The sequence below is a fragment of the Astyanax mexicanus genome, unplaced genomic scaffold (genome assembly GCF_023375975.1).
Source record: "Astyanax mexicanus isolate ESR-SI-001 unplaced genomic scaffold, AstMex3_surface scaffold_43, whole genome shotgun sequence".
Taxonomy (NCBI): domain Eukaryota; kingdom Metazoa; phylum Chordata; class Actinopteri; order Characiformes; family Acestrorhamphidae; genus Astyanax; species Astyanax mexicanus.
In genome coordinates, this window is record NW_026040053.1 from 390,105 (window position 1) to 407,817 (window position 17,713).

The 17,713-nt window shown below is 38.4% G+C and overlaps 1 protein-coding gene across 10 annotated transcripts in view; it reads left to right on the top strand.

Moving 5' to 3' along the window:
- vps13c (vacuolar protein sorting 13 homolog C) overlaps positions 1 to 17,713 on the top strand; it is a 259,753-nt gene that overhangs the window by 106,684 nt on the left and 135,356 nt on the right. For all 10 annotated transcript variants that reach the window (XR_007434232.1, XR_007434233.1, XM_049473672.1 and 7 more), the window contains 11 exons: positions 2,937 to 3,093; positions 4,687 to 4,766; positions 6,782 to 6,841; positions 8,043 to 8,196; positions 9,982 to 10,101; positions 10,265 to 10,368; positions 11,031 to 11,198; positions 11,847 to 12,151; positions 13,385 to 13,532; positions 15,284 to 15,428; positions 16,565 to 16,710. Coding sequence is in view for 8 of the 10 variants with exons in the window: in XM_049473672.1 (XP_049329629.1) it covers positions 2,937 to 3,093; positions 4,687 to 4,766; positions 6,782 to 6,841; positions 8,043 to 8,196; positions 9,982 to 10,101; positions 10,265 to 10,368; positions 11,031 to 11,198; positions 11,847 to 12,151; positions 13,385 to 13,532; positions 15,284 to 15,428; positions 16,565 to 16,710 (1,587 nt within the window). In the remaining 2 variants the exon portion in view is untranslated. The remainder of the gene's footprint in view (positions 1 to 2,936; positions 3,094 to 4,686; positions 4,767 to 6,781; positions 6,842 to 8,042; positions 8,197 to 9,981; positions 10,102 to 10,264; positions 10,369 to 11,030; positions 11,199 to 11,846; positions 12,152 to 13,384; positions 13,533 to 15,283; positions 15,429 to 16,564; positions 16,711 to 17,713) is intronic.

Here is a 17,713-nt window from a genome sequence, read left to right on the forward strand (position 1 = left end):
TCTATAACCCTCTCAGATCCTGCATCTGTTACAAAATTAAAATCATGTCTTTTCTTTATTTTTAATGTTTCGTTGCACATTTTTATAGTGTGAGAGCTGTTGTTCATCAGAACAGACCATGAACCAGCCAATCAACAAGTTTATAAACCAATGACCTGACAACATCCTAGCAACAACATAGCAACCACCTAGAAACTACATAGCAACCAACATGGATACCGTATAAACAATTTAGCAACCACCTTGCAACCGCTTAGCAACACCATAGCAACCACCTCGGACTCCATAGCAGCACCATAGCAACCACCTATCAACACTTAAGCAACCACTTAGAAACTATATAGCAACCAATACCAATATTCTAACAACACCATAGCACCCACCAAGCAACCACTTAGCAACACCTTAGCAACCACCTCTGACTCCATAGCAACACCATAGAAACCACCTATCAACACTTTAGCAACCACTTAGAAACTACATAGCAACTAATATGGATACCATGTCAACACTATAGCAACCACCTAGTAACCGCTTAGCAGCACCTTAGAAACCACCATGTACACCCTAGCCACACCATAGCAACCACCTATCAACACTTCAGCAACCACTTAGAAACTATAGCAACCAATACGAATATCATAACAACACCATAGCAACCACCAAGCAACTGCTTAGAAACACCCTAGAAACCACCACGGACACCATAGCAACACCATAGCAACCACCTATCAACACTTTAGCAACCACTTAGAAACTACATAGCATCTAATACGGATACCATGTCAACACCATAGCAACCACCTAGCAACACTTTAGCAACCACTTAGAAACTATATAGCAACCAATACGGATACCAAAACAACACCATAGCAACCACCAAGCAACTGCTTAGAAACACCCTAGAAACCACCATGTACACTAGAGCCACACCATAGCAACCGCCTATCAACACTTCAGCAACCACTTAGAAACTATATAGCAACCAATACGTATACCATATCAACACCAAAGCAACCACCTAGCAACCACTTAGCAACACCTTAGCACCCACCTTGGACTCCATAGCAACCACCTATCAACACCTTAACAACCACCAAGCAACTGCTTAGAAACACCCTAGAAACCACCACGGACACCATAGCAACACCATAGCAACCACCGATCAACACTTTAGCAACCACTTAGAAACTATATAGCAACCAATACGTATACCATATCAACACCAAAGCAACAACCTAGCAACACCTTAGCAACCACCTCAGACTCCATAGCAACCACCTATCAACACTTTAGCAATCACTTAGAAACTACGTAGCAACTAATACGGATACCATGTCAACACCATAGCAACCACCTAGCAACCGCTTGGCAGCACCTTAGAAGCCACCATGTACACCATAGCCACACCATAGCAACCGCCTATCAACACTTCAGCAACCACTTAGAAACTATATAGCAACCAATGCGGACACCATAACAACACCATAGCAACCACCAAAACACCCTAGAAACACCCCCAGACACCATAGCAACACCATAGCAACCACCGATCAACACTTTAGCAACCACTTAGAAACTATATAGCAACCAAAAAGTATACCATATCAACACCATAGCAACCACCTAGCAACCACCTAGCAACCACTTAGCAACACCTTAGCAACCACCTCAAACTCCATAGCAACCACCTATCAACACTTTATCAACCACTTAGAAACTACGTAGCAACTAATATGGATACCATGTCAACACCATAGCAACCACCTAGCAACCGCTTAGCAGCACCTTAGAAACCACCATGTACACCATAGCCACACCATAGCAACCACCTGTCAACACTTCAGCAACCACTTAGAAACTATATAGCAACCAATACGGACACCATAGCAACACCATAGCAACAACCTATCTACACTTTAGCAACCACTTAGAAACTACATAGCAACTAATACAGATACCATGTCAACATCATAGCAACCACCTAGCAACCACTTTGCAGCACCTAAGAAACCAACATGTACACCATAGCCACACCATAGCAACCGCCTATCAACAATTCAGCAACCACTTAGAAACTACGTTGCAACTAATACGGATACCATGTCAACACCATAACAACCCCCTAGCAACCGCTTGGCAGCACCTTAGCAACCACCTCGGACTCAATAGCCAAACCATAGCAACCGCCTATTAACACTTTAGCAATCACTTAGAAACTATATAGCAACCAATACATATACCATAAGAACACCATAGCAACCACCAAGTAACCGCTTAGAAACACCTTAGCAACCACCACAAACATCATTTCAACCATCTATTAACACTTTAGCAACCACTTAGAAACTATATAGCAACCAATATGGATACCATAACAACACCATAGCAACTACCAAGCAACCGCTTAGAAACACCTTAGCCACCACTACGGACACCATAGCAACACTGTTATCAACACTTTAGCAAACACTTAGAAACTACATAGTATCACCATAGCGACCACTTAGCAACACCTTAGAAACCACCATGGATGTTATAGCCACACCATAGCTACCACCTATTAACCACTTAGCAACACCATAAAAACCACCACAAACAACATAGCAACACTATAAAAAACACCCAACAACACTGTAGCAATCACTTAGAAACTCCATAGCAACAAACACGGATAACATAGCAACCACTTACGCAACCGTTTAACAGTGACTTGGCCCCGCCCCCTGCAAAAACACAGAAAAAACAGTAGTACTTAAGCTTAATTTATAGAGGCTATTTTAACTATTTTAACTATTTCAACAATTTTTTCAGAGTTGTAAGTAGTTTGTATTAATGCCATTAGGTCAATGTAAAAAAAACACTATACTTAATAATAAAATGTATTTTTTCATATAGTTATTTTGTGTAGATTTATACGTGTAATTTCTCTGCAGGTCACGCTCACGCTGAAGAAGCTGAAGAAGGAGAGTGAGTGCGCGTTCCTGGTGCTGCAGGCGGCTCAGCTCGGTGTTCACACCAAAGTTCACAAGTACGACATGCAGGCCACCACCTACATCAAAACCATCTCCATGAAGTGCCTGGAGTTTACTGGTAGGTAGTATTTGTTTAGTACTAATACTTCAGAGTTCCTGTTTTATTGTGAAATACAGTGGGTCTCTGAGTTGTTTATGATGCTGCACATGATGAAACTGTTCCTCTTCCTCATTCTCTGCAGCAGCTAGTAAAAGAAAATATTCAGAAAAACGAGTCGATCAGGAAAAGCATCGTGTCTACATCAACCCGTCAATTAGTATTCACGGCCCCGCCCACCTCGGCTCGGGACCGCCCACAGGCAGAGCTGAAGCCGGGCAGCGACGCCGTCTCGTCAGATAGGAGATAACTAACAGCATTAGGAACAGCATGCAGTTCATTCCTGTGTTATTTGTGCGAATAACACATCAGTGTTTATATACTTTAGCCAGTAATTCAGAGCTAAGAAACAAATGATTAGAATTAGTCTATAGAGGAAAAACACCACCAGCCAAGAACAATTGAGATAGGTAGGTGTTTAGATGTTTAGATCAGTTCTGTTTACACTAGTTAAAAGTAAAAATCAACCCCAGGGTTTTGTTTGTTCCAACTGCCTGAGCAGCTCTGCTGCAGCTTAGCCAACAAAACTCACTCAGCCCGGGGTGGATTTTTACTTTCTGGATCTGGACTCTACCCACCTCTGTGTGTAACTATAGGTTTAAATAGGATCTCCGGTGGATTTGGTGTTTTACAGAGACTCTAAGACTAGATCAGTGGCTGAACTGCACTTAGCAGGGCATTATTACACATGTTGTAAAGTAACATATGACATTGTAAAGACTGTTATTAGTGTAATTATCTCTTTATTTTAAAATGTTTCTAACTGTTTTTCGTCTTGCTGCCTCCTGGTGTCGCAGTGTTGTTAGCCAATCAGGGGAGATATGTTTGCATGTATGAATATTCATGAGCAAGAGCTGAAATGCTATCGTTTCTCCCCGCCCCTCCACTCCTCCACCAGATTAAAGCAGTGTTATACCGAATCACCGAATTTTTTTTTTTCCACAAAAAACAGCTCAGATACACAAATAGGCATTTTAAAATGTATAAAAATTATGAAATAAGACCTTTAAAGAAACCCCCTTAAAAGTGGCCCTAAAAACTAATAAAATGTCTGTTGTACAAAAACTCAAAAACATATATCACTCCAAAAAGCACAAGAAACTTAATTCAGTATAATTTCTACGATCCTGCAGAATTGCAAAAACTGTAGAAAGAGTAGCGTTAAAAAAAACATCTGAAACGATCATGTAGGTGTTTTTCTCAGACGTCCTCTGAGTAAATTACAGGCTGAATTATCTACTGTTTTTCTCTGAACTCCGTGCTCCTCCGGTAATTTTAGTCCCGTCCGGACGCACATCTCTGAGTTTCGTCTCCTCGCCTTTAATAAAATAGATATTTGTCCACTGCCGCGCACCGTAATTACACTTTGGACGCGCCACGGTTTCCACAGAGATCCACATTAAAAACACAACAGGGAGTGAAAATGGAGGAGCTACTGAACACTGTGATGATGTCATGTGACTGAGAAAAACTCCTTAAAACTGACTGCTCCTCCTGTTTATTAACTGCAGTCCGGATGCAGGAGTTTAATCACTGCGTGTGTTTTGTTCTCAGATGCGTGTGGAGATCCTCTCTGTATCCTGAGCTCCTCAGCTGAGGCGGGAGCTGAACTGCTGAAAGTGGAATACGTGAAGGTCTGTCCTCCTTACGTCACTCTGAGTCCGTCCAATAACCAATCCTTAGTCACAGAGTCCTTTTTAAATAATTATTTATTTAGCTCTTTTTACACCTGATAATAAGAAATCAGAGAAAACCCTGAACATCAAACACAGAACCTCCAGAAACCCAACAGAGAAACACTCCCTCTCACCTGCCTCATACTATCACCTGTACAATCACCTGTACCATGACTCATACTATCACCTGTACTATCACCTGTACTATAACGCATACTATCACCTATACTATCACCTGTACTATCACTTGTACTATAACTCATACTATCACCTGTACTATCACCTGTACTATCACTTGTACTATAACTCATACTATCACCTGTACTATCACCTGTACTATCACTTGTACTGTAACTCATACTATCACCTGTACTATCACCTGTACTATCACCTGTACTATAACTCATACTATCACCTGTACTATCACCTGTACTATCACCTGTACTATCACCTGTACTATCACCTGTACCATAACTCATACTATCACCTGTACTATCACCTGTACTATAACTCATACTATTACCTGTACTATCACCTGTACTATCGCCTGTACTATCACCTGTACAATCACCTGTAGATATCTCTCATACTATCACCTGCACTATCACCTGTACTATAACTCATACTATCACCTGTACTATCACCTGTACTATCACCTGTACTATCACCTGTACTATAACTTATACTATCACCTGTACAATCACCTGTTGATATCTCTCATACTATCACCTGTACTATCACCTGTACCATAACTCATACTATCACCTGTACAATCACCTGTACTATCACCTGTACTATCACCTGTACTATAACTCATACTATCACCTGTACTATCACCTGTACTATAACTCATACTCTCACCTGTACTGCAACTCATACTATCACCTGTACTATCACCTGTACTATAACTCATACTCTCACCTGTACTATAACTCATACTATCACCTGTACTATCACCTGTACTATCACCTGTACTATAACTCATACTCTCGCCTGTACTATAACTCATACTATCACCTGTACTATCACCTGTACAATCACCTGTACAATCACCTGTACAATCACCTGTACTATCACCTGTACTATAACTCATACTCTCGCCTGTACTATAACTCATACTATCACCTGTACTATAACTCATACTATCACCTGTACTATCACCTGTACTATCACCTGTACTATAACTCAGACTATCACCTGTACTATAACTCATACTATCACCTGTACTATCACCTGTACTATAACTCATACTATCACCTGTACTATAACTCATACTATCACCTGTACTATCACCTGTACTATCACTTGTACTGTATCACACATACTATAACCTGTACTATATCTTTCATACAGTCACCTGTACTATATCACACACACTATAACTCATACTATCACCTTTACTATCACCTGTACTATCACCTGTACTATATCACACACACTATAACTCATACTGTCACCTGTACTATCACCTGTACTATCACCTGTACTATCACCTGTACTATCACCTGTACTGCCACTTGTACTATATCACACACACACTATAACTCATACTGTCACTTGTACTCTCACATGTATTATCACCTGTACTATCACCTGTACTATCACCTGTACAATCACACTAAATCCAGCTACATGATGTGGAGTTGAGTGATGTGCTGTAGATTGCTAAAATAAAGTCTCAAGTTGCTTTAGTTTTTTTTTTCCACAGAGCTTTTAACCCTGTAACATCATTGATTTATTTATTTGCTCCTCAGCTAAAACTTAGCTGAATTGTTCTGTTTAAAATACTTGTGATGAATTTGATTAAATGCCAGTCATTTACACTAATTAATCACAGAACATGTTATTCATTTGACAATGTTTAATCATCTGACAGCAGTGTAAAAATCTGGAATGTGATGATAAAACGATAAACCTCCAGCGGTGTTTAATCCAGTGGTTTTAATGACTGTGTTCTGATCTGATCTGAACAGGCGGACCGGACCGGCCCAAACTTTACCAACACCTTCAACAACACAGAGCAGAAACTTAATGTAAGTGTAATTATTAATACACACAGTACCAGTCAAAATTGTGCACACACCTTCTCATTTAGTGTTTATATTTTCTCTATATTCAGTAAATACATAGTGAAGTGATCTATCAGATTATGAAGGAACACATAATGAATCATGTAGTAACTTAAAAACAGTGTTAAACAAACTAAAATACTCTGTGAAGTATTTAGATACTCTTATCTGAGGAGCTGTTTGTTAACTTGTGGTTTCTGAGGCTGAAAACTCTGATAAACTTAAACTGTACAACAGAGGAAACTCTCACTCTTCTATTCTTTCCTGGAGTGGTCCTGATGAGTGCCAGTTTCACCATTGTGCACTTATGGAAACTTTTAAACTTCTTGAAATTCTTCTTTTTTTCAAATTGACTGAAGCATTTTTTTTCTTTATTTAGTTGAGTAGTTGTTGTTTCTCATAATCTGGATTAGAACATTACTCAAATATTCACTATTCACTGTATACCTGTAACTCTACCTCTTCACTACTTTACTTTAACTGATGCTCTCAAACTTTACATTAAGAGACAAGAAATTCAAGTAATTAACTCTTGATGAGTTCAGCACAGCTGTTAACTGAAAGCCTGAATTCCAGGAGACTACCTCATAAATCTGACTGAGAAAATCCAGCAGAGATGTTCAAAACTGATCAGCTAAACAAGAGGACATACTTTAAAAATCTAAAATATAAAACATATACAGCTCTGGAAAATGATTTTACCAAATTAAAATCCTCTGGAATATAATCAAGAGGAAGATGGATGATCACAAACCATCAAACCACCAAACTGAACTGCTTGAATTTTTACACCAGGAGTAAAGCAGCATAAAGTTATCCAAAAGCAGTGTGTAAGACTGGTGGAGGAGAACATGATGCCAAGATGCATGAAATTAAAACTGTGATTAAAAACCAGGGTTATTCCACCAAATATTGATTATTTCTGAACTCTTAAAACTTTATGAATATGAACTTGTTTTCTTTGCATTATTTGAGGTCTGAAAGCTCTGCATCTTTTTTGTTATTTCAGACATTTCTCATTTTCTGTAAATAAATGCTCTAAATGAGAATATTTTTATTTGGAATTTGGGAGAAATGTTGTCTGTAGTTTATAGAATAAAACAACAATGTTCATTTTACTCAAATATAAATCTATCTTGCTCAGAGTGTGGTTCTGTGTGTTTAGGTCCAGTTCTCCTCTCTGGATCTGATGCTTCACACTGAGGCTCTTCTCTCTACGATGGACTTCCTGTCTGCTGCTCTGTCCTCCAGCAGCTCCCCCTCACCTGAGAGAGAGACCAGGAGGAGTGACGACTCCAGAACCAGCTCTGCCAGAAGCAGTACGAGAACCACAACACCACAACACACACTCTCAACCAATAATAATCAATAACCAATAATAATTAATCATCAATAATCAGTCCTAAATCACAGAGTGGTTTAGGCTGCGTTCACACAGCAGGTGGAAGTGCCCTGATTTATTAGGATATGGTGCATTCTGAGACACTAGTAAGGAACAGGGGTGTCGCCATGTTTACCTTCTTATTCAACAGGGCTAGGCTAAGCTAAGTAAACAAAACTTTAATTCTTAAAATTTAATTTTAAAGTTAATCGAGTGCTGGATGTTAATCTACACAGATTTCTCTCCTGAAAACTGTTTATTTGGGTAAAGAGTAAAACACTTCTGTTTATTTACAGTAAGATTAGATTTCCAGATTTACACTAAGGCTTGGTGCAGCAGCATTAGCAGTTAAGTGTTAGTGGCTATTGCTAATGCTGCTCCAGAAGTGATAGTCAGGATTAGCAGCAGGCTACAGTCCAATAATACTCACCTCTGAAAGGCAAAAGAGCTAACTAGCTCTAAGTAATGTTAGCAGGTAGTGCTAATGCTGCTTCACCAGTGTTAGCCAGGGTTAGCAGCAAGCTACAGGCCAATAATACTTACCTCTGAATGGAGAAAAATTGAACAAGCGCTTAGCGCTGTTAGCTGCTAATGCTAATGTGGCTCCAGCACTGCTAGCCGGGGTTAACAGCAGGCTACAATCTGAAAATACTCACTTCTGTACAGAGAAAGGGATAGCTAGTGCTTCGTACGGTTAGCAGTTAATGCTAATACTGCTCCAGCAGTTCTAGACAGGGTTAGCAGCAGACTAGAGTTAGCGGCAGACTATACCCTCCTCTATACAGAGAAAGAGCTAACTAGTGCTTAGCGAGGTTAGCAGCTAATGCTAATGCTGCTCCATTAGTGCTAGCAAGGGTTTGCAGCAGGCTACAGTCCAAAAATACTCATCTCTGAACGGTGAAAGAGCTAGCGCTTAGTGCGGTTAGCGGGTAATGCTAATGCTGCTCCACCAGTGTTAGCCGGGGTTAGCAGCAAGCTACAGGCCAATAATACTCACCTCTGAATGGAGAAAAATCGAACAAGCGCTTAGCACATTTAGCTGCTAATGCTAATGTGGCTCCAGCACTGCTAGCTGGGGTTAGCCGGGGTTGACAGCAGGCTACAATCTGAAAATACTCACTTCTGTACAGAGAAAGGGATAGCTAGTGCTTCATACGGTTAACAGTTAATGCTAATACTGCTCCAGCAGTTCTAGACAGGGTTAGCAGCAGACTGAGAAAGAGCTAACTAGTGCTTAGCGAGGTTAGCAGCTAATGCTAATATTGTTCCATTAGTGCTAGCAAGGGTTTGCAGCAGGCTACAGGCTGATAATACTCATCTCTGTATGGCAATAGAGCTAGCTGGTGCTTAGCGTGGTTAGCGGATAATGCTAATACTGCTCCAGGAGTGCTAGCAAGGGTTATCAGCAGGTTACAGTCCAATAATATTTACCTCTGAATCGTAAAGGGACAACTAGCACTAAGCACTGCTGCTTCAGGAGTGCTAACAGGGGTTAGCAGCAGGCTACAGGCTAAATACCTGACTCCTTAATACCTGACAGGTAGAATTCATACATAAGAAGATTTTTGGGAAAATTAAAGGATTTTTGATGCGTGAGTTATTAATTCATATTTTAATGTTAATGTTTAACACTGTTTTTAAGTTACTATATGATTCATTATCTGAAATTAAAATAAAAATAAGTAAAATAATAAAAGTGTTGTTTTATTGTGTGTGTGTTTAGCGGTGGTCAGCTCCCCCTCAGACGGAGACGTGACGGATCTGAAGATAGATATGCAGCTGGGAGCGTTTAACGTTCTGGTTTGTGATCAGCGCTGCAACATCGCCGACATCCGGATTCAGGGTGAGCTTAAAACTCGTATCTCCAGCGTGTGTTTTATTGTAGCGTGTGCTCACGCTCTCTCTCACGCTCTGCTGCAGAAAACTCCTATCTCCAGCGTGTGTTTTATGCTAGCGTGTGTTTTATGGTAGCGTGTGCTCACGCTCTCTCTCACGCTCTGCTGCAGGTCTGCACGGCTCGTTATTAATGCAGGGAACCCAAACGTGCATCCTCGCACGACTGCGTGACTTCATCATCATCAACGTAGATCCTAAAACCGTCCACAAGAAGGTAAGGGATTATATTATATACTTATATACATTATTATATAATATTATATGTGATTATATTATATTAAAGCAATAATAGGCTGGAGGTTCGTGCTGTAACGAGGCCTGATGTAATCAGTAAACACAACACTGTAGAGTTTATGAATAAATACATGTACATACACGGCCATGAACTTATTGTGTTGTCATTTAGATAAAATGCACAACATAAAGCTTACGTTTTATGCCTTTATTATTGATTAATTCCCTATATTTAATACTTACAAGAAATCCCAAGTTTAAATAATTTAACTTATTTTATTAAGTTATTAATTATTAAATTATTACCTGTGGTATTTATTTCTATTTGTGTTTGTGTGTAAATGTATGTTGTGAATTTAAAAATTAAACCAATTGGTCGTTCATTATTAAGAGAAATTTCTTATTTTATGAAATCTGTTATTTTATGTTTTATCCGATTACTTGATTAATCAAATCGATTTTTCAGTAGAGTACTCAATTACTAAAATAATCGATAGCTGCAAAAAAAAAAACTGATTCCTTATTGTTTTTTATATTGTATATGGAAACGAAATAAAATATAAAAGTGTCTGTGTGTGTGTGTGTGTGTGTGTGTGTGTGTGTGTGTGTGTGTGTGTGTGTGTGTGTGTGTGTGTTCTGCAGGCGATCTCTATCGTGGGTGACGAGGTCTTCAGCTTCAGTATGAGTCTCACTCCTAAAGCTACAGAGGGGGTGGGGTACACCGACACCTCCAAGGTGGACGGCAGGGTGAAGCTGAACGTGGGCTGCATCCAGGTCGTCTATCTGCACAAGTTTGTGATGTCACTGCTGGTGAGTGGAGTCGTGAACCCGAGCTCATATTCACTTAAACCCGAGAGGAACGTCTGTGTAAAATATTTCACTCTTCTACTCTTTAGTGATAAAACTCCTGCATCTGAACTGCAATTATAAAAACAGGAGGATCAGTGAGATTTTAGGCTTTTCCCTCGGTCACATGACATTACGGGGTTCAGTAGCTCCTCCATTTCCACTCGCTGTTGTCTTTTTAACATGGATCTCTGTGGAAACCGTGACAAGCTCAGAGTGTAATTACGGTGCGCGGCAGTGGACAAATAAAATTAAAGGTGAGGAGACGAAACTCAGAGATGTGCGTCCGGACGGGACTAAAATTACCGGAGGAGCACGGAGTTCAGAGAAAAACAGTAGATAATTCAGCCTGTAATTTTCTCAGAGGACATCTGAGAAAAACACCTACATGATCGCTCTGGACGGGAATAAAATCACAGAGGATAAAAAGATAATCCCGTCCAGATAGGACGAAAAAGCAAAAATAATGCATTACTCCTTTTTCCATGGTTGACACAGAAGTGCGAATGCACAAAAACAGTGCGTCTCTTCTGTTTTTGGTTATATAATATGTGTGTATATATATCGTGTATATGTGTGATTGTGATTGTGTGTGTTTTTTGTTGTGGTTAGAATTTCAGTAATCACTTCCAGACGGCTAAAGAGGCTCTGAGCACGGCGACGGCGCAGGCGGCGGTTAAAGCCGTGTCCAGCGTGAGAGACTTCGCCCAGAAGAGCTTCAGACTCTCCCTGAACATCAGACTAAAAGCTCCTCTAATCATCATCCCTCAGTCCTCCACTTCCCACAATGCAGTGGAGGCTGACCTGGGTCTGATCACCGTCAGCAACAGCTTCTCTCTACTTCCTGTGGACAACTGCCCACTTCCTGCAGTCATCGACAACATGGACGTGCAGCTCACCCAGCTCAAGCTCTCCAGGTACCAGAGTTCATTAGAGTTCATTAGAGTTCATTAGAGTTCATTAGAGTTCACTAGAGTTCACTAGAGTTCATTAGAGTTCATTAGAGTTCATTAGAGTTCATTAGAGTTCACTAGAGTTCACTAGAGTTCACTAGAGTTCATTAGAGTTAGTGTAGAGTTTATTGGATTTTAGTCTAGAGTTTATTAGAGTTTATTAGATGTTGAGGTAGCGCTTATTAGAGTTTATTAGAGTTTAATAGATGTTGAGGTACAGTTTATTAAAATTTATTAGATGTTAGTGTAGAGTTTATTAGAGTTTATTAGATGTTGAGGTACAGTTTATTAAAATTTATTAGATGTTAGTGTAGAGTTTATTAGAGTTTATTAGATGTTAGTGTAGAGTTTATAAGAGTTTATTAGATGTTGAGGGAGAGTTTATTAGAGTTTATTAGATGTTGGGGTAGCGCTTATTGGAGTTTATTAGAGTTTAATAGATGTTAGTGTAGAGTTTATAAGAGTTTATTAGATGTTGAGGGAGAGTTTATTAGAGTTTATTAGATGTTGGGGTAGCGCTTATTGGAGTTTATTAGAGTTTAATAGATGTTAGTGTAGAGTTTATAAGAGTTTATTAGATGTTGAGGTAGAGTTTATTGGAGTTTGTTAGATGTTGAGGTAGAGAATATAACAGTTTAATAGATGTTGAGGTAGAGTTTATTAGAATTTATTAGAGTTTAATAGATGTTGAGGTAGAGTTTATTAGAATTTATTAGAGTTTAATAGATGTTGAGGTAGAGTTTATTAGAGTTTATTAGAGTTTATTAGAGTTTAATAGATGTTGAGGTAGAGTTTATTAGAGTTTATTAGAGTTTATTAGAGTTTAATAGATGTTGAGGTAGAGTTTATTAGAGTCCATTAAAAGTTATTAGAGTTTATTAGATATTTTAGAGTTTATTAAAGTTCATTAGAGTTTATTAGAGGTTATTAGATTTTATTAGATGTTGAGGTAGAGTTTATTAGAGTTTTTTTCTAGAGTTTATTAGATGTTAGTGTAGAGTTCATTAGAGTTCATTAGAGTTTGATAATATTTTCATTCAATCAAGCTTTATTTAAACTCTGAGTATGGTTAGGGTGGCCCTCATTTACAATATAGCCATTTACTATAGAGTTATAAATGAGTTTTATAATAAATTATGATTTCTGTATTTGTGGTGCAGTTTCTCAGTTTGAGGCTCTGGTTTAATGTGATTTAAGGATCTTTATGGAGGGCGGTTCTGATCGGCCCGGGTCAGAACTCCTGCAGCCGGTTAATCTGGTTCTCTCTGTTAAGCGGAACCTGGCGGCTGCATGGTACCACAGGATGGCTGCTGTGGAGGTGGACGGAGACCTGAAGCCCATGAAGGTGAGTCTCCTTGATCTCATCATGAGAATAGAATAAAACTACTGAACCCAAAACCCAACGCTGAGATCAGTGTAACGTTTATCTCTGCAATTCTTTTGTTTCAGGATAAATTAGAATATAGAAAATTACGCACAATTTATTTTTTTCTATTTACTTTGCTGAGGAAGAAATTCGTGTTTTTCATTTTTGCCTTTCGCTGAATTGAAAAAAAATATCTTCTTTCAGTTTTTTTGTTTATTTATTTTTTTATTTTTTATAACGTTTAGCAGTTTCTTTTTCTGACTGTATCAAAGCTAAATTCAAATATATAAAATTTATTTTTTCATCCAAGAAAAATGAAAAGGTGAATCTTCTCTCGATTTTCAGATTTGTTAATTTTTGTATCTTGTAAGATCAGTGTAACATTTACTAATATTACATTTTCTGATCGTTTTAGGCTAAACACAACAATAGAAAATTATTTCATTTATTTCATTTTATTAAACGTAGTGCAGTGTGCAAGAATATCTTTACATCCACAATCTCATCAACTCCTTCATCTCACAATGGGAATTTCAGGAAAAAATTAGGAAAAAAATTAATATTTTCTTTATTTTATATTCTATATTTGTGCATTTTGCAAGTTGAATCAAACCATCAGATTTGTGTTACAAGATACAAAAAAAAAACAAATCTGAAAATCAAGAGAAGATTCAACTTATCTTTTTTATTGAAATTCTGTTTGCAAAAGGCTAAAATGAAAAATTAGATAATTAATCATTTGGATGAAAATTTATTTAAAAGTAATGATTAAGTTTTGGACCCAATTTTATATTTTTGAATTTAGCTTAGTAATAATTTTTTAACTGCTAAACATTACACTGACCAAAACTCAATAATTTTATTTGTAATTTGGGAGAAATGTTGTCTGTAGTTTATAGAATAAAACAACAATGTTCATTTTACTCAAACATAAACCTATAAATAATAAAATCATTTTTATACAGAGCTGTTTATGGCTTGTAAAGAGTGTGAAAATGATTGTACGTGAAGTAACCTTCCTGTTTTTAGCTGCCTGTTCGTGCAAGGTATTACCAAAAATGAGCCCCCAACTTATAGGTCTGGGTATCGTTCAATTTTTGATACTGATACCCATACGTTACTTTATATTCAGTATCGATACCCAAACTGCACGTTTTTCAATATTTTTTGTATATTTCAAACAAAAAAGACAAAAGCGGTCATAATTAATCTCCATTATACTTTCACCATGAAGGATTCCCATACTTTTAGAACTAAAAAAAAAAATGGATTGCTATTTTAACGGTGCAGCTACCTGGACGTGTTCAACAAACTCTTCTCAGCAGAGGAAACTGAGCTGCTGGTTGACGCTGTGAAGGAGCTCCAGCAGCTCATTTACGGGAACAGCAATGTTATTTTATTTACTATTCTGTTTATTGTTGATGTAAAAGTTGGGTTTGTGCTGCTGTGTGTTCATGTGTGTGTAATAAGTGGGGGTGTACGCTCGGCTCGGCACAGCGCCTGTGCTACCGAGATAGTGATGAACGTCTGACTGTTGGCGTCTGTCTAGGTTGTATTCAGTCAGTGGAGCTCCTGTGTTTTCTGTTACCAAGATAAACAAGCAAAACTCCAGAAATGTACCTGAACACACCTCATTTCCAGAACACCACGCCCATCAGTGTAGATATGTGTATTTATATAGATATATATGTGTGTGTGTGTGTGTGTGTGTGTGTGTGTGTGTTGTGCAGGTGGCTCTGAGTCAGGATGATCTGACGGTGTTGTTGAAGATTCTGATGGAGAATATTGGAGAGGCCGGCAGTGTTCAGCCCCCCAGCAGCTCTGACTCCGCCTACAGACAGACAGCAGTACCAATCAGAACCCGAGCTTTCACAGGTAACACATCACACCTTTAACTCTTACAGCAGCAGCATCTCTATATTCTACACCTGCAGCCCTTAACCAATACTCTCACAATACTCTCTCTGCCACGCCCACTCTCATTTAACCCTTTACTACCCCTCTATAGAGCAGGTTAAATAGGGAGTTTTCACCAGAGATGTATAATAACAAATTAAAGCTACTTCATTACAGTACTTAACCCTTAAAACCCTACAGACACATTTTACATCCAAAATCTCACCTTGTGTTCTCAGATTAATTACTCAGGAATCCCTTCACACATAAACATAATCCATATATGGTTAGAAAGGGCGGAGCTTACTCTTTCTAAAAATAGTGATCACATCCCAGTGCGGTAAAGCTAAATCTACAAGAAACCCATTGAGAGAAAAACACATAAAAAAGTGAAAAATCTCCTTCCCCAACCAATATTATTTACCTTTAGTGCTTCAAACATATTTATATGATGTTTCAAACCAAATAATATCAGTAAATAAAGACTCAAAAGTGTGAAACTACCTGCTTTACTCAAACTAAAGCTAGGTATGGTGTGCGCACTACTTTATATAGTTTTTAATAATTTTACTCGCACATTTTTACTACGTAGTTATTTTGCACTAAACTAAATTTGTATTTATTTAGACTTAAAAGTTTATATTTTGTATATAGTTCATATAGTTTTCTTTGTGTGTCCTGATGATTAAAATACTGAAAGGTATAGGCTGCTCTGAGTGTCAGGTTTTTAGTATCTACATGTATCCTAGAGATGTAATTATTGATTATCAAGAATAATAAAATCTTAGAATAAACTACTTTAGTACTTTTACTTATAAAGTATATAGCTTAAAGAACACTTCAGCTTCTACTCAAGTCACTTTTTTTAACAGAGTACTTGTACTTTTACTCTTAAGTCTCCAGTACTTTATACAGGTCTGTTTTTAACACCTGTAGTTCTGTTGGTTTCTCTGGTCGGAGTGTTTCTCCTCAGCTTGGTTTGTTTTCACACAGGCTCAACCCAACCCTGTCTCACCTGATCTAAGGTCTAAGAGCTCATCATGAGCTCAGTGTGGAGTGCGGGTGTATTGGGTTAACTACACAGTTTGTGTGTGGGTGTGTGTGTGTGTGTGTAGGTGGTGTATCTGAGAGTGGGGTGGAGAAGCAGGAGCAGGAGGAGGGTGGTGGTGTGGGTGGAGAGGTTGAGCTGGTGGAGAGCGTGAGGTTCAGCTTCACTGTGGATTCTCTGGGACTCGTTCTTTACAACAACGATCCAACACAGGTGAGTTACATCATCACATCATTATCACATCATCATCACCTTACCATCACCTCACCATCATTACATTACATCATCACCTTACCATCATTACATTACATCATCACCTTACCATCACCTCACCATCATTACATTACATCATCACCTCACCATCACCTCACCATCATTACATTACATCATCACCTTACCATCACCTCACCATCATTACATTACATCATCACCTCACCATCACCTCACCATCATTACATTACATTACATTACATCATCACCTCACCATCATTACATTACATTACATTACATTACATTACATCATCACCTCACCATCATTACATTACATTACATTACATTACATTACATCATCACCTCACCATCACCTCACCATCATTACATTACATTATCACCTCACCATCACCTCACCATCATTACATTACATTATCACCTCACCATCACCTCACCATCATTACATTACATTACATCACATTACATCATCACCTCACCATCACCTCACCATCATTACATTACATTATCACCTCACCATCACCTCACCATCATTACATTACATTATCACCTCACCATCATTACATTACATTACATCACATTACATCATCACCTCACCATCACCTCACCATCATTACATTACATTATCACCTCACCATCACCTCACCATCATTACATTACATTATCACCTCACCATCACCTCACCATCATTACATTACATTACATTACATCATCACCTCACCATCACCTCACCATCATTACATTACATCATCACCTCACCATCACCTCACCATCATTACATTACATTACATTACATTACATCATCACCTCACCATCACCTCACCATCATTACATTACATTACATTACATTACATTACATCATCACCTCACCATCACCTCACCATCATTACATTACATTATCACCTCACCATCACCTCACCATCATTACATTACATTACATTACATCATCACCTCACCATCACCTCACCATCACTTCACCATCATTACA